The sequence below is a fragment of the Artemia sp. Qi Xiang Cuo genome, chromosome 5 (genome assembly GCF_049724085.1).
Source record: "Artemia sp. Qi Xiang Cuo chromosome 5, ASM4972408v1, whole genome shotgun sequence".
In the NCBI taxonomy this organism is placed as follows: domain Eukaryota; kingdom Metazoa; phylum Arthropoda; class Branchiopoda; order Anostraca; family Artemiidae; genus Artemia; species Artemia sp. Qi Xiang Cuo.
In genome coordinates this window covers 82109092-82131213 of record NC_142798.1, presented here as the reverse complement: position 1 = coordinate 82131213, position 22122 = coordinate 82109092, and the positions used below count along the sequence as shown (strand labels likewise).

At 37.4% G+C, this 22122-nt stretch overlaps 2 protein-coding genes across 3 annotated transcripts in view; both read left to right on the top strand.

The window, feature by feature from the left end:
- LOC148952624 (major facilitator superfamily domain-containing protein 6-A-like) overlaps positions 1–22122 on the top strand; it is a 747865-nt gene that overhangs the window by 576854 nt on the left and 148889 nt on the right. The gene's annotated exons all lie outside the window — the stretch shown is intronic.
- Positions 1–22122, top strand: part of LOC148952625 (uncharacterized) — a 184708-nt gene that overhangs the window by 19194 nt on the left and 143392 nt on the right. Inside the window, exon 2 of the mRNA XM_089088644.1 lies at positions 19074–19172. Coding sequence (XP_088944770.1) covers positions 19074–19172 — 99 coding nt within the window. The remainder of the gene's footprint in view (positions 1–19073; positions 19173–22122) is intronic.

Sequence of the window (22122 nt, the reverse complement as noted above, 5' to 3'; positions counted from 1 at the left end):
ACGGTAAATAAGCTCATTTTCCTTAAGAATTGTCTTGCAAACATTAAACTTTGATTTTGGGAGTCAGGCTTAGGGAGCCGTAGTTCTCCTCGCATTTAGAGTAACTTTGGGTAAGGTATAAATTGAACATAAGTTAAATATAAAAAAACCTCCATAACCCTTAGTATTTTCGTTAAAGTTTTACATTGCTTAAAAAAGTCCTTATTAGAGTTGAACGCCCTTGTGCTTGAGTAGTTGTTCTCAAAGGATCGGAAAAAAAATTTGAACTTTAATGTAAAAATTGACTGGCTTAGGAAGGGACAGACCACTCATGTGCGAAATAATTTATATTTGTTTTACGTTATAAAGTCGCTCTTTACTTTCCATCGAAAGAAACTTGTTTTTTTTATTCCTGTTGGTTTTTAATAGCATTTCCAAGGGCTATCCTAAATATCAAGAGAGCTACCTCCACCACACATATGACCCTTTGATAAAATTAAATAAAAGAAACAAGTTTTTTAAAATGAAAGTAGGGAGCGACATTAAAACTTAAAACAAACATAAATTATTCCGTATAGGAAAGGGGCTGCCCCCTCCTCGACGCCTCGCTCTTTGCGCTAAAGTTTTTTATTGTTTAAAAAAATAAAGTTGTAAGAGTCAAACTTTAGCGTAAAGAGCGAGGCGTTGAGGAGGGGACAGCCCCTTTCATATACGGAATAATTTCCGTTCGTTTTAAGTTTTAATGTCGCTCCTTACTTTCAGTTTAAAAAACTTGTTTTTTTTTTAATTTCTCATCGTTTTTTAGTTAATGCAGCTTTTATTTTGGCTCACCGTCATTTAATAAGTAAAAAAAAATTGCATAAAAATTTTACTTTTCTTTTGCAAAATGGCAGTCTCTAAATTTGGTTCTGACGTAATTTACAAATTAACTTACATAACGAACTTCTATATTCGTATATTTTTCTTCTGGCAAAAAATACAAAGTTGCAGATTTTTGCAGATATGAGCTTGAAACCTATGTAATAGGGTTTTTTGATACGCTGAATCTGACGGTGTGGTTTTCATTAATTTTTTTTTTCACTTATAGGGGATGTTTCCCCCCTCTTTAAAAAATCAGGTAAATTTTCTCAGGCTCGTAGCTATTGATAAGCAATACTAAACTTAATAAAATTTACATATTTAGGACCAGAATTATAAGCCCATTCTTTTGATACATTTATTGACATCAAAATTCCGTTTATAAAAGTTTCGATTACTATTGAGCCGTATCGCTTGTTTTTTTATTGTTTTGTTTATTGCGTATATATTATTGTGTATACAAGGGGGTTCTCCCCCTAGTAAACACGACACTCCGTACTTTAAAAGAAAAAAAAAATTTATTCACAAGCTCCTGAATCACAAACGCCGTTTAATTAGAACAGATAGCTCATTTGAAAGGACTAAAAAAAACTGTAGCGTAAAGAGCGAGGTATTTACTTGGGGGAGAACCCCTTCATATACGTAACAATTTCATTTTTTAGATTGAAGCTAAAGTTTGAATTTTGTTCCAATTCTGTAAAAATGACCCCTTAATCACAAAGGCCGTTAATTAGAATAAATAGCTCTTATGAAAGTACTAAGAAATCTTTGGCTTAAAGAGCGAGGTATTGACTAGGGGGTGAACCCAATAATATAGCTAATATTTTCTGTTTGTTTTAAGTTTTGATGTTACTCCTTACTTTCAGTTGAAAAACTTGTTTCTTTATATTTAATTTCTGATTTTTTTTAAAATAGTGATGGGAAATCCGGTGCCCCCTTCATAGCAATGTCCCTTCCCCAAGGAAAACTTCCTTCATGAAAAGATCATACCATATAACCCACCCCACCCCCCACTACCAGAAAAATTTCCCCCTGAAAACATCTGTATACTTCCCAATAACCAATATTATATGTTAACATGGGTAAAGTTCATGACTTTCAGCCCTCCCCCCGGGGCCTTCGAGGGATTAAGTCATCCTAAAAGACGTAGTTATAACATTTTCGACCATGCTGAACAAAATGGCTATCTCAAAATTTTGAGCCGGTGTCTTTGAGAAAAAATGAGCGTGGAAGGGGGCTTAGTATACTCCATTTTTTTGGTCTCTTAAAAAGAGCACTAGAACTTTTAATTTCCATTCCAATGAGCCCCCCCACGATATTCTAGGACCACTGGGTCAATACGATCACCCCTGGGAAAAAAAAAACTTATAAACAAGCATCCGTGATGTTTCTTCTGGCAAAAAATGCAAAATTCCACATTTTTTTAGATAGGAGCTTGAAAACTCTATAGTAGGGTTCTCTGCTACGATGAATATGATGGTGTGATTTTCATTAAGATTCTATAGCTTTTAGGGGTTCTTTCCCCCTTGTTTCGAAAATCAACCAAATTTTTTCAGGCACGTAACTTTTGATGGGTAGGACTAAACTTGATGAAACTTATATATTTGAAATCAGAATTAAAATATAATTCTTTTGATGTATCTATTTGTATCAAAATACCGTTTCTAGAGTTTCGGTTACCATTGAGCCGGGTCGCTCCTTACTTACAGTTCGCTACCACGAACTGTTTGATTAGACTATACAAAAAATTATGATTATATTTAATCAAAAATAAAATCAAGCAAAAATTAGATAGCTTATTGATTAAACACAGAGTAGGGGTATAAATTAAGCAAAATTAGAGGAGAACTAGAATACATTTTAGGAATTAAAACACAAACATTATATTCTAAATAGAATATAGTATTTTCTGGCATATAATTTATTTTTTTCTGCTGCTTTATATTTTTTAGAATATAATTCTCTTGGGCAAAAAGTCAGTCTTTCTTTGCCAAGTGTTTGTTTCATTTGGCTAAATATTCTTCAGGTCAAACCTTACTTGTCTCAAATCTTGTCAAACAAGTAGAAGGGCCTTATTGACTCCGACGAGAACACCCTGCTGCCACCTATAACTTTTTTTTACATAATTCATGGATGGTTATGTGTGTTGATCGATTTATTTGATGTTTTTATGGTTTTATGTCAGTGAGAATTTGAAAAACAGGAACTTTGTCACATTTATGTATGTTTTTATGGTTTTTGTCAGTGAGAATTTGAAAAACAGGAATTTTCTCACATTTATGGATGGTTTTATGGATTTTGTCAGTGAGAATGGAAAAACAGGAACTTTGTCACTTTCATGGACTATAGAGTCATTAGGGAGAACACGTGGTTAATGGGGTCAATGTTATTGTTGTTGTTTTGGGCACACGATAGAGTCATTAGAGAGAAAACGTGGTTAATGGGGTCAATGTTGGTGTTGTTGTGTTGTGCACACGATAGAGTCATAAGAGGGAACACGTGGTTAATGGGGTCAATGTTGTTGTTGTTGTTTTGGGCAAGCGATAGAGTCATAAGGGGGAACACGTGGTTAATGGGGTCAATGTTGTTGTTGTTGTTTTGGACACGCTCTCAGCGAATGCCAAGGTCAATGTTGTTGTTGTTGTTTTGGGCACGTGATAGAGTCATAAGGGGGAACACGTGGTTAATGGGGTCAATGTTATTATTGTTGTTGTGAGCACGCGATAGAGTCATAAGGGGGAACACGTGGTTAATGGGGTTAATGTTATTGTTGTTGTTTTGGGCACGCTCTCAGCGAATGCCAAGGTCAATGTTGTTGTTGTTTCTGAGCCAACTTTCTTTTCTGACCAGTCTAGAGTCAGCAGTCAGAGTGAAAGGACTGAAAAATGAATAAATTTGAGAAAGAGAGAATTAGATGAAATCTAGTGTTTATGGAAAAACATTTGATTTTGGATGATGATTTTCTCGCCATTTGGAATAACCCCCATTAGACTATTGTATGAAACTTTTAAAGAATGATTCAAATGCTTATAGCCAATTTATAGATATATTAATTAGAACAAAGCAGAATCATATTGTGGAGATACTTTCATTGCCAATGTAGATGACTCCTCATTCGAATGAGGTAGCGTCACAGGGTCACTCCTCTCCCCTTTCCTTCACTTTGAATTTATCGAGCGAAGAGGATCAGTTTCGTTTTAGCTGTGAGAGAGTTAACATCAGCAATCGAAATGTTCTATATATGTCCAGTGTTCATGTACACTCTTGGCAGTTGGAATCAATATGAGAATTGTACAATTATTGATGACTATAATGAAAAGTGTAAATTATGTAATCCTTGCAAATTACATAGAGGCTATGCAGTACAAATTAAAGGATGTAATTCATGTCTTGAGGAGATGTGTGACTCTCACCCTAGCGGGCACCTCTGCTCCAAATGTCACCATGATAAATGTGATCAGTGGGAGCGTACTTACCCCCCTATGATTGGAAAGAATCCTAAACGTAATTTTAGTTTATTTCTACGAGATTGGTATCGTCGTGGATTTAAATTATTCTGGGAAGAGGAATCTGGTCTACGATTCAACTGTTGGGGTAACAAGACAATCTGGTTTCTACGTCATCGCTGTGACGACACTGCCTACTATGACTATAAACCAAGTGATTTTTATTTGGCAGTTACCGAATGTGATTCACCACTTGAAAACACAGTATGTGATATTGCTTCAAATAGACAGATTGAAACTCGTGAATTTCATAATATGAATGCAAATAGTATCATTTACTATACAAAGGGATATGACAAGAGTGAAGTTACATTGTACTGCAGAAAATGTGACCCCGACTTTGCAGTCAATCAGGATCAATGTACAGTGAATCCAAATGATTTACCAGCATTAGTGGTTCATGGCAGTTACCTATACACCGATGAAGAAATCTAAAAGTGAAGATTTAAAGACATTGTTGTATATATACATTTTATTAATAAATAAATTCACAAACATTTTTTAAGCACTTTATTCTTAGGGCACTGAAATCAATATTAAATACACTTGTAAGTATATTTTCCACTAGAAAGTCGTTCAGACATGGATTGTCACCATAAATGTGGAGAAACTGCTTGTAAGTATAACCAGGACATCGGAACACAAAATATAGTAGCGCATGGAAGCCGCAGCATTTAGTCGTTAGATCTTGCACCCTCTTTCAATTTTGAATAATAGTTTTCCCACTGCTCTCAATATAGTTGCTGATGTGAGGCCTGTAGAAAGTATAAGGTAGGCCAAGAGGATCAAAAAATTTGATATTTTTCATTGTTTGATAGATAAATAGCCAATGACCCGTCAGCACAGTCAACGAAATGCTATTAACAATAATCAAGGTATTGTTGGCGCTTTGAATTTTTACAAGATAGTCTGAGGGTAGACAATAGGATTTGTACTGGGACATGTAGGGATCCATATTAAATACATTGATTATTTGACTGGTGTTCATGGCGCCAAGTCTAGTAGAACACTACCTTCGGGAGTGATTTCCCAATAGGTTTCATATTGATTTAGTGAGATTAGTGCAATACTCTCAGCCAATGGGTTGGCAAATGTACACTCTAAACGCACAGTCCCCGTACGCACTATACTCATATCCTGTGTACCAGACAAACCCAATACAATGATACCATGTGTTTTAGCAAACATTTCTTCGGTTATACCATTTTCAAATAGTTGCGAATCATGATCTAGGGTTTGCATGGTCAACTCATACAATGTTCTATAGGATTTATCAAAAGATAGATTGCAGAGTGGGATACCGTTTACTGTGCACACAAGAGATGAAAGTCCAAACATCTCGAATTTATGTGGGTATTCGGTCCATGATCCTATTGCACTGGCGCTCTTTACAAATGCCAATGCCAATTTCGAGGGGATTTCACCATTGATAAAGGATGAATCGGTGAAGGTGCGTGACCCCATGGCAATATGACGTTGATTGGTGATTGCATTAGGAACAAGTAATTTAATATTTTTTCCATTGACTCTCAGTTTTTCCACGGCCAAAGCAACAGAACTCATAACCTGCTGTTTGCGTACATGAAGTATTGCAGAGGTGAGGGAGAGACTTACATCGGGATTGGCAGCAAGTTCTTTTCTCAATATGAAATTAGATGGTGCAAGCGTCAATTTTATATCCACTTTAACATTGGCTGGGAGCCTTTGAGGTATATTAAACATTTCATGATATATTTTTCCAACTAAGTATAATTCACTAGCTGTATCATTTTTAAGTACGTCTGTGCTATCAACACTTGTAATATATTCATATCCAGTGGAGGTACATCTCAATTCCTTGCATGACTTTGATGTCATCAACATGAATTGGATATAGCTGGCATAGTTGGAGAGATTGTTGCTTGTGCTCACCAGCGTGCCATTGATGTAGACACTATTTGACGAAATAAATTATGTAGTATACAATTTTCATAGGATATCCCATCAGCTCGAATTGGCATTTTATTATCGGATTTCCAGAATTTCATATTCATATCTATAAATGCCGACTATTAGTTCAAATTGCCGTCATATTCGGATTAAATTTGGATGTTGGTATTATCAGAGGATGCCAATAGTGGGTAGAATTGTTCATATAGCCCGTGATTTAAACTCGTGAAAACATTTTAGTTGTTGAACGTATTCAGTAAAGCGGTTATTGAAGGTTGAAAATCCTTATTCGGCAGGTAGGACATTTTAGGAGAAGAAATCAAGTTTCGATCTAACAATTCTCTTCCTGGGGCTTCTGGTTACACTACGTGTCGGCTTTTTCCTTCTTTTCTTTGGCAAAGGGGATGATTTCTTTCGTTTCCGACCTGAGTAGAGACTGATGAGTGATGCATTATTTCTTGACCTTTTTAAACCTTTACCATTCTGTTTTAATTTCTCGCCAAGGGTTCGCACACTGGACCTATGATTTTCCGTAGCACTTTGTTTAAAATCCTTGCCAGAGCCCCAGTCGTATAGTGTAGAGGACGCAAAATCTGTCGCAACCGGTACAAGATATTTTCTAGCCAGTGGTAGTGAAGAGCAAAACAGCTTAGCAAACCAGTTGCCAAGACCATAGCCAGACATTGACGAGCGCCCTTTGTAATAGTCCATTCCATTGCCATGTTGACTGGGGCTAAGAGTATTAACATAGCAGTCAATATCAGGACAAGTGAATACCACTTTTCTATTAGACATCTTGTTGTTGAACGATAGGACGAAAATGGCATGTAATTACAGCCAAACCTTTTGAAATTGCTATTGGATCACCTAATTCAGTTCTTAGTGTGAACTGACAGAGTTCCAAATAGGAAGTGTTTACGGGGATATACTGAAGATGCTTTATATTGTAGTGATGAATATGTTCTTGATTGGTTTTTCGTTCAAGAACTCGTAGGAGGGGAACATTTAAATTACCAACCCGAGATGTTTCCACAAATGACGCGTAGAGAAATATACCAGTGTATGTGGAGAAGGCAGGTGGTTATTCAGCAAAAATGAAATTATTGTTTCTGGCACTTTTACCATTGATTATATTGAGCTTAAAGCCGAGAACATCCTTTAGGTTATCATTGAGAATAACCTTTTCGCTGGCAATAGGTGAACTAATGTAGATCTTGCCCTCCTCCTTTGAATAGTTGAAATGAAAAGCTCCTTTTTTACGAGCGGAAATTCTTTTATAAATAGAACGACATAAATCATTCATACAGGGGAGTTCCTCGTAGGGTAATTCAATATATGGATAATCCAACCAATTCATTTTTTGAATTTGTTCTTGATCACCTGGTGGTGGCGGCCAATCATAGGGTCTAATTTTTCTTTCATATTTACGATCCTTTCTCAGGATATCATAAGTATTTTTGAGAATACAGTCGACAAGAGCCACTTCATACTTTCCGTCGAATTTGATGGTGGGGGAGAGTTTTGTCCAAAAATCACTTGTTTCATTCAGATCATTGTAGAGAGGATCAGAAACATTTGACTTGAAAGTCACATAGAAATCGATTGTTAATATCTTCAGCACTGACCCAAGAATCAAAATCCGAGTTGTATCCTAGCCAGCGAACAAGCAACTGTTTCTTGCCCCTACGAGTACGACTCTTTAATATCTTTTCAATTTGATAAATTTCACTAGTGTTTCTAACTTTTTGCAGTTCATATTCATAAAAACCACCAAGAATCTCATCATCTTTGGTGTCTCGTAGTCAATAAGTTATGGGTATGGTATCTAGGATTTTGGACGCTTTAAAAAGTTCGGTGCTCCATAAATAATTCCCCTTTTCAAAAATATTGGTGGTTCTATTAAATCGAACAGTATCACCAACATTGAATTTCTTCTTCTTTTTCTTCTCATTGCCATCGGAGTATTGCTTTAGAAAAGCATTAAATGTATTCTCACTGTAGTGAACATCCCGAGGGCTAGAGTTGGACAGGTATCGATGGGGTCGATGATTATAAATCAACATGATTTTATCTAAATCATGAATAAAAGCCGGTGTATTTTTCAATGTACAATATCTTGAAATTAATAGACGAATCGTTCTTATTAATCGTTCAGCCAATGCAGCCTTTATCGGACTGTGACTATGATAAAGTGTTGTATTATATTTCAAAAGAACCTTTTTCACATGAGGGTTAACAAATTCACTTCCGCGATCCAATTGAATTTTTCTATACGAATCCTGTTCAAGAATACTTTCAATGCCCCGAGCAACTTCAACACCTCTCTTTGATCGCAGTGAAATGGCATAGGCATAGCGACTAAAGATACTGATTGCCACTAGAATATATTTGTAGGGTGCATTGTGACGCCATTGAACTGCGTCTAAAGTTAAAAGATCCATTTGCATTATATGCAGAGGGAAAAAGGCTTTAGTTTGACGATATTGTTTACTGCGAAGTCTATGATTCCGATGTAGTGTGTAACTCGGTTCATTCTCTATATACTCTTTTGCTTTTTTCTATGTGGTGTCGGAGACAACTTTAGATAGCGTTTTGGTAGAACTTAAACTTTCCCCTTCACCAATATTTTCATAGATACCTTTCAAAACTTCATCCATTTTGAACGTAAACACGTAGTGTAATGTCCACTCTTCTTTTGCACACTGGTGGGCTAATCAATTCGTCTTCGCTTTTGACTAGCAACCACAGGGGCTGTAAAATCAGTGGTGCTAGTATTTTCAAATATTGAATCTTCTTGTTTATTAAATGGTGTTGGTGGTGGAATATATTCTCTTAGTTTTTTTAGAATTTGCTTATTGCCAATAAGACTTTTGGGAAAGTTTGATACACTTAGAAAGGTGCTTAGACTATTGTCAAAGGATAAGAGTCCTTTACGGTTCGTCACCATATCACAAATTAAATCAACTAGATTTCAACTTTTTCCCCGAATTATAATTCGTTTCCCTATGCTGTCGACCTGAACTTGATCGCCAGTTTACATCACGAAATATGATAGTAATCTTTTATTCTGTCCCTAATATGAGAGTGATAATATACTTCCAGCTCTCGAAACAATTGACCTCCAGTCCTCTTCTTTAATTGTACATAATCCGGAGAGAGTTCATATTTAGAGATATTGGTGACGGGTAATTCATGATATATTCTATCTTCGTTCATACGTCGCAAAGCATCTTGGAGTAAAAGCAGTTTTTTATCATCGGCAATATTCTCATCATTAATGAATTTGTTTAGATTGTCTTCAAAATGTTCGACGGGCGAGAGGACAAGTTCATATGGTGTCAGTTTATAGGGTTTTGCCATTCTCTAGAGAAAACTGTTTACAAGTCCTGCAATTATTGGTAGTAAAAGCGTGAAAAAGCTACCACCTGCTTGAAGGAGCCGTTCTCTTTTAAATTTGTTTCCCTTGTTTTTTCAATCCATGGCACGGAAAATGGTGCGAGGTTGGTGTTTCTGTAGTCTAAATACTTATGGTAATTGAACAATGCCCACAGTGAATTTTAAAAGAAGTTCAGATATTATATTAATGAAATCACTGTCAACCCCATATTTAAGTATGGCCTTCCTAAGCAAGGGTTCTCAAGTGCTTAGAACGGAAAATAAATGCCGTTTTTCATCTAGTTTCTTCAGTGACATGACAGTGACAAATAGCCTTTTTCTACTATTCACTGGAAGATATACTTTGATTTCATTATTAAAAATATCAGTGACTACACATAGATCCTCGGGCGTGTTCTGATTAATATCCAATAAAATGTAACCATAGGGCTTGCTAGTCGCCTGAGTGTACGCTGACAACATAATTTTTGGAGTGCGGGGTTATATCTTTTTATTTATAGTTATAAGTTAGCTATAACCACGAACGACTCGATAGATAATATAGATAGTGCAATTCAAAGCAAGGGTTCGCATACATTTGCTCTGATGAAACAGATTGTGTAGAACTAGGGTTATGGAAATGTGATCATGATGAGATCGGACAGTGAACAATTGCAGCATTTCCTGTGAGAACTGCTCAATGGATTCAGCCAAATCATGAATAATCAGCCACGAGTTCGGTTCAAAACTATTGAAAACATCAAAGCCTCTTATGAATTGTATTGGTATGGCTGTGATAATAGCTTTTATTTTATCATAAAACTCTTGCCAAATACTATAGCAATAGTAGATTTTTTCGGTTTTTCCAAAAACATTTTATCGCAATTTTGAATTATTCTAGCTAAAAGTGTTGTTTTCCTCGACATTGAGGGGCCACACAGAAACGATCTGAAGGGCGTTTTAAATTGATACATATTGTTGACAACAGTCAGACTATGACTAACTGTAAATCATATGTGTCCAATGAATAAGTAGTAATTTTCCCATAGATCTATCTATTCAAGAACAGCAATATTTCATGGCAACATTTATTATGACAAATATTTGTTCAATATGAACACTTTGTCAACGTGAAAACTCTATTTGTTCAACTTGAACAATGATAATACTTTATGATAAAACACTTATTGTCTTTAAACACTTTTCTGTACAAAACTTTTGTCCATTAACACTTTTCTGTCCATAAACACTTTTTGTACATCAACACTTTTTGTCTTTAAACACTTTTGTCCATCTACAGCACTTTTGTACAACAACAAAATACACTTGGAACTAGCACAGTTGAACATTACAGTAATTGGTAGGGCCCCCCACCCCCGGACGCCAGCCGCGGGACGGGTCCCCTCCCCCCCGGGCGCCTCGATGGAAAAACCCAAGTTGTCGTCACTGCTAGGGGGTAGTGGATGGGTTAGTGGGGGTGGTTAGTGCTTGGGTTAGATTAGTTGGTTAGGTTAATTTATGAATGGTTGAGTGGCGTTGGTTAGTTGGTTAAATTAGTTTATCCAGACCAAGTTGATTACGATAGTCTACGCATTCAACTCGGTCTGAAATACGGTAGTGACCATGAGGTAGGACACTCACACCATTCTCGAGCACATAGACCTTGTCAGATATACACGACATTGCATTCTTTTCAAATCTCACGGTATAATTTCTCTACTGTAGAGAGTAACGAGAAAGCACCTGTTCTCCTGCCACTAAGCTACTTTCTGCACAAGCTTTGTATACGCTAATGTTGAAAATGCTCTTTAAAAAGAGCTTAGGCACCCCTTTACTTGCCTTCTTTTCACCCCCACTATTTGTGTTCAATGCACTAAATTTTGGGACCCGGGAACACCCCCCTGGATATCAAATCACTCCCCGTCTCTGATTTTAATTTTAAGAATTGGTTGGGGGCTTGAGGTTTCACCAACTCGGGGTCGAGAGATGCATTCCAGTTGGTGAAATCCATCCGCGAGCTGATGTGCACCCCATTTTGCAAATCACCCAATAAATCTTCAGTCCCATTTACCTTTAACAGCAGAGAATCTGTATCCCCATGGTAAACTTGAACCTCCCCCTCCCGTGGCCATTGCACCTTGCACACATTGTAAAAGAACGACAACATGAGCTTTTTTGAAATTTCTAGTACTGAACTACCTCCTGCAATATTCTTGTTCAGTACTACATTTCGCTTTTTCCTGTGTAGAAGAACCTTGCCGGCCTCTATGCTCGTGAATGATGTAAAATTGGGGTCGGTAATAATTCGTGCACACTCTAGATGGTCAGTCACGACGTCACAGCGAGATCTGTTGCGTACGCTTTCACACATTTTGCCAAACGCTGAATTTAGAATGAGCTTGTACAATTCCTTCTCTACCTTTGAATTTGCCCTAGAACGTTTATCGACAAAAGTATCGATAAACGTTTTCAAATAAGGTTTCTGATTGAACTGCAGGACCCTATGTATTTTGGTGATCTTGAAACCATTGTTCACCATCCAGTGCAAAAGCACATGGTGAGCAATGATATTCTCCTTAGGGTCCAAATCAGCTATCAGTTTCTGTTTAGAGGGGGTCCAATGCATCCCCATATCCTCAACCAATGATCGATTGTAGGGGCTCAGCGAGTCCCTGGCCACTGGTCGATTGATACAGGGAAAAACAATATCTTTGACTGACTCGTGAAGGGCCAGCGGAATGTGACCGTCAATTTCAAAGAACCATCCTTGTGGCCCATTGTCCTCGACTGTGTTAATGTCGGGGAACTCGCAAGGATTCTCAAGCCATTGATAGGTCCCACATGGCAAAGAGTAGTGAGACATTGCCGAAGGGTACTACGAGTTCATGTCCAAGAACACTGCATTTGACCTTACACCGGTGCTTTGTCCACTCGGATCGGTTGATAAGACACGGTCCCCATGAAAGACATACCCTCCCCTCATTAAACGCTCTACACAAAGGTGTTGATCTACATCGGTGATTAGGCCTATTTCCTCCCTGCTAATTTTTAAAATTGAATCCATCACTAAATTAGGTGTAGAAAAATAATATCTTATATCTAACCCGAACTCTGAATAGATCTGGTCTGTATTCTTACAGACTATATCCAACAGAGTAAGAACGTCACTGGCCAAAAAAAAGTCTACAATAATCCCACCCATTTTTACAATCCCCCTTAGCCCACACCTTCTTGGCAAACTCATAATCCTCGGCTGTGCATTCACTGTTGGTCAGTGAATTGTGAAAAGCTTCAATTGGAGGTAGTTTCTCCTCGCTTAAGCGAGCGCCAGAACAGTAATAATCATATGCATATACACCTTTGCTGGTTAATAAGTCATACATTTCACTGTCTGGAAAGTGCTGTTTAAGCAAGGGAAAGCTATAAAAATTGTCGCTTTTCTGCACTTGAATTTTTTGAATTAAGGATTTGGGGAAAAAACTAAAAGAATCTAAAAACCTGATTTTATTCCAGCACGTACGCTCATTATCCACTACCTGCCATTTCAGTTCGAGAAGCAATAACTTCTCGGCCGATTTGGGAATAATATTGTAGATAAATGAAATATTCACCCATTGACTGTCTACTCCCCCTCCCTCTCTGTGCATACTTGCCAGTGCTGGTAAAATAAATTTTAAGTCATAGTTAGAATTATGAATAAAAACTGGGATAAAAAACTGTTGGCTAACATTTAAATTACACGATTGATGCGCTACCCCCCTAAAATTACTACCCCAAGATGATATTTCCTGCCACAAGTGATCATGGTCTCTGACTTTCCCCCTCCCCCCTCTTTTCCCTTTAGTCCCCTTATCCTCCTCTACAAACTCCCCCTTACAAACCCAACATATTTTTTGATTTTTAATCGCGAGACGATCCTCTTCAGACAGCACCATTGGATAATGTGTATTTCTCAAACAAGAAATGGCGCCATTAGCCGTGCCAATCAGTTTAGTCAATGCCTTGACCATGCACTCATTCTCATCCAATGTCTCAACTATTTCTAACAACCGCATGGTGTTAGAACTATCTCTTTGCGCAGGTGCTTAGGACACTGCAATAACCTGATGTTCTTTGATACTGTTTGGATATTGGGTGTCATTCACCTCTACCAGCTTAGCTTCACAGTCTAATGATATTTTGTTGCATTGGAGGAGGGTATTCTGAAAATTTTTGAATCGTAAAATAGCCCTATCCCCTGAAACCGTTTCCACTGTCTGATATCCATGTCGTCTACAGTGTCTCATATGATTTCGCAGCTTTATTTCACTAAGGAATCGAGACAGACATGTTGGACAGTAGAAACATTCCCCCCTACGCTTACCCTCCCCCAGAACTCTACTAATGTCAGTGATAGGGTTAAAATGACCGATTGTGTTCGGTTGACTAGGCGGTGTGTATAATAACCAAACCCAGTGTTTAACCAAATCAACTGACGAACCCCGTACTCGGAATACCACCCCCTTCTTTTTAGAACGAGTCCCATCTTTAAATTCTGTTTCATACTGTACCACAGTAACGCCGATATTTAAATGAGCATTAGCCCTTTCAAAAATGTCAATGGATCTTAGCGTTACTGGGTATTCTCCTTCTAAGCAAGAGAAATCTACAACTGGGAAATCGGACCCTTCCTTCCCATGTACAGCCCAGTGATCTAAGTTCTTCTTGGTAGCGTCATCTGCTAGAGGCTGAAATGCTGATATGAGGAAAGCATACTTGAAACACTTTTGACCTGTTTCAAAACAGATCTTCTGGACACTTTTACAACCTACTAGGTCTGGATTATAATTTAAGACTACTGTCGTCTCCGACCCTGCCCCCCCCTCTTACAATCACATATGTCTTAATTGTAGATATCTTAACGCTGAAATTTTCAATAAATAAAACTATTGATCCACTCCCGTTTTCATTAAAGTTCTCGAGATGCGCTATAATATGTCCTAGCCACTCACTAAAAACACCCTCAAAATTTTCTAAATTTGGATAAATTATACGCTTTTCGGAATGTATATAATGATAATAAACCTCGCTTTTTCCCTCATTCAAATAGAAAACCTTTAAAACATTAGACACCTTAATTGAATCCCTACCTCCCCACAATTGAATTTGGTTCTCCAGTAGTGCACGAATTTTATCTGAATATGCATGCACAATCTCTACAGGATCAAAATCAAAATTTCCCCCCATAAGTGTATTAAAAGGATCCCCAAACGTCGCAGTGAAAACAACTATATTATTTAAAATTGTATTGGACAAAAGAAAATCGGGGAAAGATGTACCCCCTCCCCCAAGTTGTTCAACAATATTTGGACTCTGTTCCACTTCAGTCGTTTGAAGTGGACTCGTTAGGGTATCGGAGGCTGGAGGAGGGGGGTTCCCAGTGAAATCCTCTAAAAGCTGCAAAGTGTTTGGCTCAAGTCTACCAGCTCAACTGTGCTAGCTTCTTCATTAAAAAGAAAATCATCTAAAAACTCATCGATATTAAAAGGTACTTCAATGATATTGTCCCTTGTTTTATTGTCTATAAAGTCCGTTGCCTCTTCCTCCCCTTCTTCACTGAACTGCGATTATGGGGCCAACGCCCAGACCTTTAAATAAAAAATAGCATATTTTCAAATCATCCCTACTGTTAAAATTATTATTGCTTAAAACCATTTAGTTAATTCAACTTAAGATAATCTAAAACAGTGCTTTACGTAGAAGTTTTTTTTTTTTTTTTTTTGCGGCGCATCACTGCGGTGCAAGACTGCGGCGCATCCCTGCGGTGCATCTCTGCGGCGCATCCCTGCGGCGCATCCCTGCGGCGCATCCCTGCGGCGCATTCCTGCGGCGCATCCCTGCGGCGCATCCCTGCGGCGCATCCCTGCGGCGATTCTCGGGTCCGTAGCGCTTCATGCAGCGCCTCCCACAGCTCTTCCCAGTCCCCCTTTACATAATGCCCTTCAAAAGTTGAAATATTTCTAATTCCATACAGTTTCAGTAAACACATGAGTTTAATTATGGAGGTTAGATGAACGAGTTTGAACTTCAAAATGTCGAGAACCGTTAACTCGCTTTCCCCCTCACTAAAATCTTTGGCACGATAGAAATATTCAGTGTAAATTAGAACGTCAATATGTGACAAAAGAATAATCTCTCTTAAAACTATGTGAATGGAAATTAAAAGTTCTAGTGACCTTTTTAAGTGACAAAAAAAATGGAGGGCAACTAGGCTCCCCTCTTTTCAGTAATGACATAAATAGCAATTATTATTTTGGGGGGTATAACTTGTTTCGCTCTTACATAGAATTCCAATTTCCTAACTTTGCAGACAATTCACTGCTAATACAATAGAATTATGTTAAAAGCATTGAAAAGTCTAGACTTGGCGGCCTAATCCTCGCTAATGATAGAACAGGAAAAGGGGATGAAACAGATCTATTTATATGCTTGTGTGGAGCTTTATGTCAAAGATTAAAGCAAGATAATATTCAATTGTGAACGGAATAGCATTTTGAGTTTCAATAGTATCTAAACTATATGTGAAGCGATAGCAACAGAGAAAAGAGCGGTTTCTTTGTAAAAAATTACATTTAGATATGTAATAGGGGTTAATATCTCGCAGAGATATGCTTATATTGGAATTGAAAAAGAAAAAACGTTGGAAGAAATAGATAGGTAGGAAAAAAATGCTTACATTCGCATAATCCGTCTGGGCTTGGGTGCCCGAAGGACCAGGTAGTGCGTGTTGGAGGGTAACATCCTGACCTAGCGTCGATGGGGCAGCTATTAGAGGTCCAGGTAACGTGTGTTGGAGGGTGGAGGGACCGGTGACGTTAATTTCTTTCGCAGCCGGGCCAGCAATATCATATGGCTGTGCAGTCGGGACAGCTTCTGAGACCCTTGAAAAAGCTTGCGTAGGTGGGGCTTCGGCATTGTAGCTATTCGCCCACTCTCTCTTTGGTTTTCTGAGAGGTTGCATTGGGTCAAGTAGCGTGGAGCTAGAGGGTTTTGTCCAGCGACCATATTGCATGACAGTAGCTCTCGCAAGGGGCGCATTATTGGCCCTTGCTTTCTTAGCGGCTGGCGGTGAGGAGCATTCTTCGCTATTTGCGCCAGCCATAGCTCTCTTCGATATAGGGTCCGCAAATTCTTCATAATTTGCCTTAAAGAAGAGAAGAAAAAAATCAAATCAAAATAATTTCTCCCTTTTTAAAGAAAGAAAATTATTAAATACAATTTTGTTTAGAAAAGTATTTATCTCATTTTAGTAAAGCAAAAAACCCGTATTCTCTCCCCCCTAAATTTAGGAAAATTAAACCACCCTATGTCTACCCTCTCATTGAGTTAATCATGCGTTTTATTCAAGCGAAAGGCATATCTTACTACCTTTTATTCAAATGTTATAGCTAAAATCACTAAATGACGAAGAAGCAATTATATTTTCTATTTTGTCACCAATAAAAGCGCTAACCCCCTCCCCCAACAAAAATCCCGGATTCACGCCCAAGAATATAAAATAAACTTTATTGAAAGCTTGAAAAAATTAATAACATGGCTAGAGACACATTGCATATATTTAAACATGACTTTTCTTGTCAATGGGTGCACATGTCTACAGAACAAATCCCCCCTTACTTTTAATGCGAAGAAATAGTTTGTTTTTACTTTACAATGAAACTGTTAGAATTGAAGGCATTGCCCTCCCCCTTTTACATAATTTACTTACAACGAAGCTGTTAGAAGCAATGTATTGCCCCCTCCCCCCTTTTACATAATGTTCTAAATATATTGTTAGCAATTATTTTGCTTAGAATGTATTTCTCTACTTCTATACAGGTTGCATAGGCGTAGCTTAATTATTGCCTAAAATCGTTTTAATTTGACAACCAAAACAAACCTTTTGGCTAGACCGATACCGTGAACACACCGGAAAAGGGATGACAAAGTAATTATATGCTTGTGCGGAGAGCTTATGTCAAAACATAGCGGGTTAATAACAATAGCGACGGATGTCACAGAGAAAGAATAAATTTAAGGAAAAGGTATTTCTTTTTGCGGTGGTTAGGTTTCGATGTTAAAAGAATATATTTTCGTTTTCATTGCAAAGTGATGTTTGTATTAGAGTGGGGGGGGATTTAGCTGGAAATATAGAGGGAAGGAATTTATCGAAATGGTATTTCTTTTTGCGAGAATTTGGGATTGTAAGACAATGGGGGAGGGGGGGGGGATATTGTTAGACCCTAATTCGAAAATAACTTGTTTCTCTACTTCCGTACAGGTTGTGTAAGCCTAGCTTAATTATTGTTTTAATTTGACGGAAGAATAGTTCCGTTGACCGCGTTTGTAAACCGGAAAGGGTGATAGCTAATTATAGGCCTCACATTGGAGTATTGTGTCAAAACAGAGCGGCATTTTCATTAAAAATTGACAAAAGTCAGTGGTCGCTTTAGCTGGAAATATAGAAGGAAGGAATTTAACGAAAAGAGAATTATTTCTTTTTGCGAGAATTTGATTGTAAAACAGTGTGGGAGGGGGTTTGAGGGTAAAAGAATTTATTTACGTTTTGCGTTGAGTATAAAGATTGTATGGTTTGGGGGGGGGGGTTTGGGGGTAAAGGAATATATTTACGTTTTAGCTGAATATACTGGAGGATGTCCAAGGAAAATTCATTTGAAAATAAAAAATGTACTTACATGGTAAATTGTGGCTGCCAAGGCCTCAAGCTCATCAATTATGTCAATTGTTCTATCCATTGTGTCACAATACTTTCTGATAATTGAATCACATTGCATGCCCGTTATATACGAAATCTCAAGGTCAAATTGTTATGTAAACAAAGCCCTCTGATTGGCTGAGAAGGAAACACGTGTTCTAACTGTTACCGTGGAAACTCATAACATTTGGCTTGAACAACAACAACAAATACTGTTTCCCGGAAACTCATAACACCTGCATCGAACAACAACAAGAAGGGAGTGACAAAGTTCCTGTTTTTTTGTTCTCACTGACAAAATCCATAAAACCATCCATAAATGTGACAAAATTCCTGTTTTTCAAATTCTCACTGACAAAATCCATAAAACATACATAAATGTGACAAAGTTCCTGTTTTTCAAATTCTCACTGACATAAAACCATAAAAACATCAAATAAATCGATCAACACACATAACCATCCATGAATTATGTAAAAAAAAGTTATAGGTGGCAGCAGGGTGTTCTCGTCGGAGTCAATAAGGCCCTTCTACTCAAACAATTACCCAATACATATTATTTCAAATATTTTACCATTTCCCCCATAATTTATATCTTTTCTCATGCTGAAAGGATAATATCTTTAGCACCCTCCCTCTTTGGAGGTGGCCATGCATTATTTGAAGTACTTTTATTTATCATTTTATTTTAGGTCTTAAAGGAACGGTTGCATTTCAGAACTTAAGGAAAATTTTAAAGTTCAATCCTAATCTAGTTTTATTGAAGTTGGCCCTCTTTCTTCACTATGGAGGTAAGTGAATATACTTTCCCTCACTTGTTTCTACGAAAAAAACCAAAAAAATCAAATGCAAAAATTAATATTTAAGAAAGAAAATAATAAAACACTTGTCGCAAATCTTTCCAATTATGTAGTGCCCAATTAAATTAAGATTGAAAATATATACCCTATGTTTTTTGTTGAAGTCTCAATACGATTTTGTTAAAATCCGTAGCTAGTTATACCCAGAATTGAAGCATTGAAATATTTTGAAATTTAGCTAAGGCCAATGAATAATAGGTTATCTACCGTTCACCATCTTACGGAAAACCTATAACAAAGATCTAAGGACAGCTGAGACCTTATTAGTACCTGAAAGGGAAGACTTCACCAATGCTGTATTGTTGTGTACAACAATGCTGCATACAACACCGATCTGGTCAACCGATCTGAACTGCACTTTATATCCCTTGATAAGATTAAATAAAAAAACAAGTTTTATCAACTGAAAGTAAGGAGCAACATTAAAACTTAAAACGAACAGAAATTATTCCGTATTTGAAAGTGTCTGTCCCCTCCTCAACGCCTCAATCTTTACGCTAAAGTTTTTTAATATTTTTAAAAACACATCTTCTTGTTCTAATTAAACGACCCTTGTGTTTCAGGAGCCATTCTTAAGGAATTGGGACAAAATTGAAACTTTGGCGTAAACAGCGAGGTGTTGAAGAGGGGACAACCCCCTTCATATATATAATAATTTCTTTCGTTTTAAGTTTTAATGTTGCTCCTTACTTTCAGTTGAAAAAACTTGTTTTTTTGTTTAATCTTATCAAGGGATCGATTGTGAAGTTCAGATCGGTTGACCATCCTTACCTTAGTTCACAGCGAGGTGATGAGGAGGGGGCAGCGCCCTTCATATACATAATGATTTCTTTTTGTTTTAAGTTTTAATGTTGCTCCTTACTTTCAGTTGAAAAAACTTGTTTCTTAAATTTATTTCTGATCGTTTTTCAAACAATACCAGAAAATCTGGCCCCACCTTCACGGAGAAACCACTGTACCACAATAATATCCCTTAGACAGTTCAATCCCGGTGAAAATTACCCCGGACAATAACTCTAAACCATCCTCGCGTAACATTGAGACGGAAAAGAGAAAGCAAGACATATAAAAAGGATTTTGTGTAAGAATTCTGGCAAATTCCCGCTGTGTATAATTTTCACTGACAAATTCACTCCCTGGAAAAGTCCCTTTCCATGAAAAATTCCCCAGTGGAAAAACCCCCAGCAGAAAATTTTCCTTTCCCCCCAACCGAAAATGTATGCATACATCTCGATAATAAATACTATGCGCAAACAATGGACAAAATTTATAACTTAAAGACCTTTCCCCGGCGGCTGTGGGCGGGGGGAGTCATGTTTTACTCAAAGGCATAGTTATTGGGCCTGCTAAGATGAACAAAATGGCTATCTTGAAATTTTAATCCGACAATTTGGGGTAAAGGCCTTCCAATTTTTGGATCACTTAAACAGGACAGTAGAACTTTTGATTCCCGTTTCAATGAGCCCTTCTCTTATATTCTAGGACCACTGGGTCAATACGATCACCCCTGGAAAAAATTTAATAAATAGGTATCCGTGATCCTTCTTCTGGCAAAAAATACAAAATTTCACATTTCTGCAGATAGGAGCTTGAAGCCTTTAGAAACGGGTTCTCTGATACGTAGAATCTTGTGGCGTGATTTTCATTCAAATCACTTGACTTTCGAGGGACATTTTAGCCTTTTTTTGAAAATCAGGAAAATTTTCTTAGACTCGTAACCTTTGATAGGTAAGTCTAAACTTAATGAAATTTATTTATTTGAAGTCAGCATAAAAAGCCGATTCCTTTTATATATCAATTGGTATTAAAATTAAGTTTTGCAGTTTCGGTTACTATTGAGCTGGGTCGCTCCTTACTAACAGTTCCTTACCACGAGCTGTTTGATTAAATGAAAAAAAAACGAGATTCTGCGACTAAAAGTAAGGAGAAACATTGAAACTTCGAACGAACAAATATTATTCGTAAATGAGGGGTGTTGCCTTTCTCACTACTTCGCTTTTCAAACTAAAGTGTTTTAGAACTTTTAAAAAACCTTTTTATTCTTCTAATTAAACGACCCTGGTGTTTCAGAAGTCGTTCTTATAGAGTTGGACAAAATTCAAACTTTGGCGGAAAGAGCAAGATCTTGAGGAGGAGACAATATCCCCCATATACGTAATAATATCTGTTAGTATTAAATTTTAATGTTGCTCCTTACTTTCATTTGAAAAATAATTATTTTTAAAAATTTAATTTCTAATCATTTTTTAAACAATGCCAGGAAATCTGGTCCGTCTCCACGGAAATATCCCCCTTCCCACAGAAATGTTCTCTAGAAAAATCATTCCTGGTGAAAATTTACCCTGGACAATTACCCTTAACATCTCCACGTAAAATTAAGTCGGCAAAGAGAAAGCAAGACACATAAAAAGAATTTTTTGTAGGAATTCTGGCAAATCCCTCCAGTGAAAAATTTCCCCTGAAAAGTACATCCCCTGGAAACTTCCATACCTTGGCGAATTCACCCCCGTGGTAAATCCCCATAGCAGAAAATTTGCCCCCCACCCGAAAAATGTATGCATACTTCCCAGTAACGAATACTATACCTAGACAATGGGCAAATTTTATAACTTAAACAACATTCCCAATGGGCTGTGGGGGGGGGGTGTCAGAAGACACAGTTATGCGGCCTTTCAACTATCCTGAACAAAATAGCTATCTCAATATATTGATATGAAAACTTTGAAAAACAGGGGTTTGGGAGGAGGCCTAGGGGCTTTCCAATCTATTTGGTCACTAAATATGGGCAATAGAACTTTTAGTTTCCGTTTGAATGAGCCCTCTCCCGATATTCTACGATCACTGGGTTGATAGAATCACCCCTGAGAAATAAACAACAAAT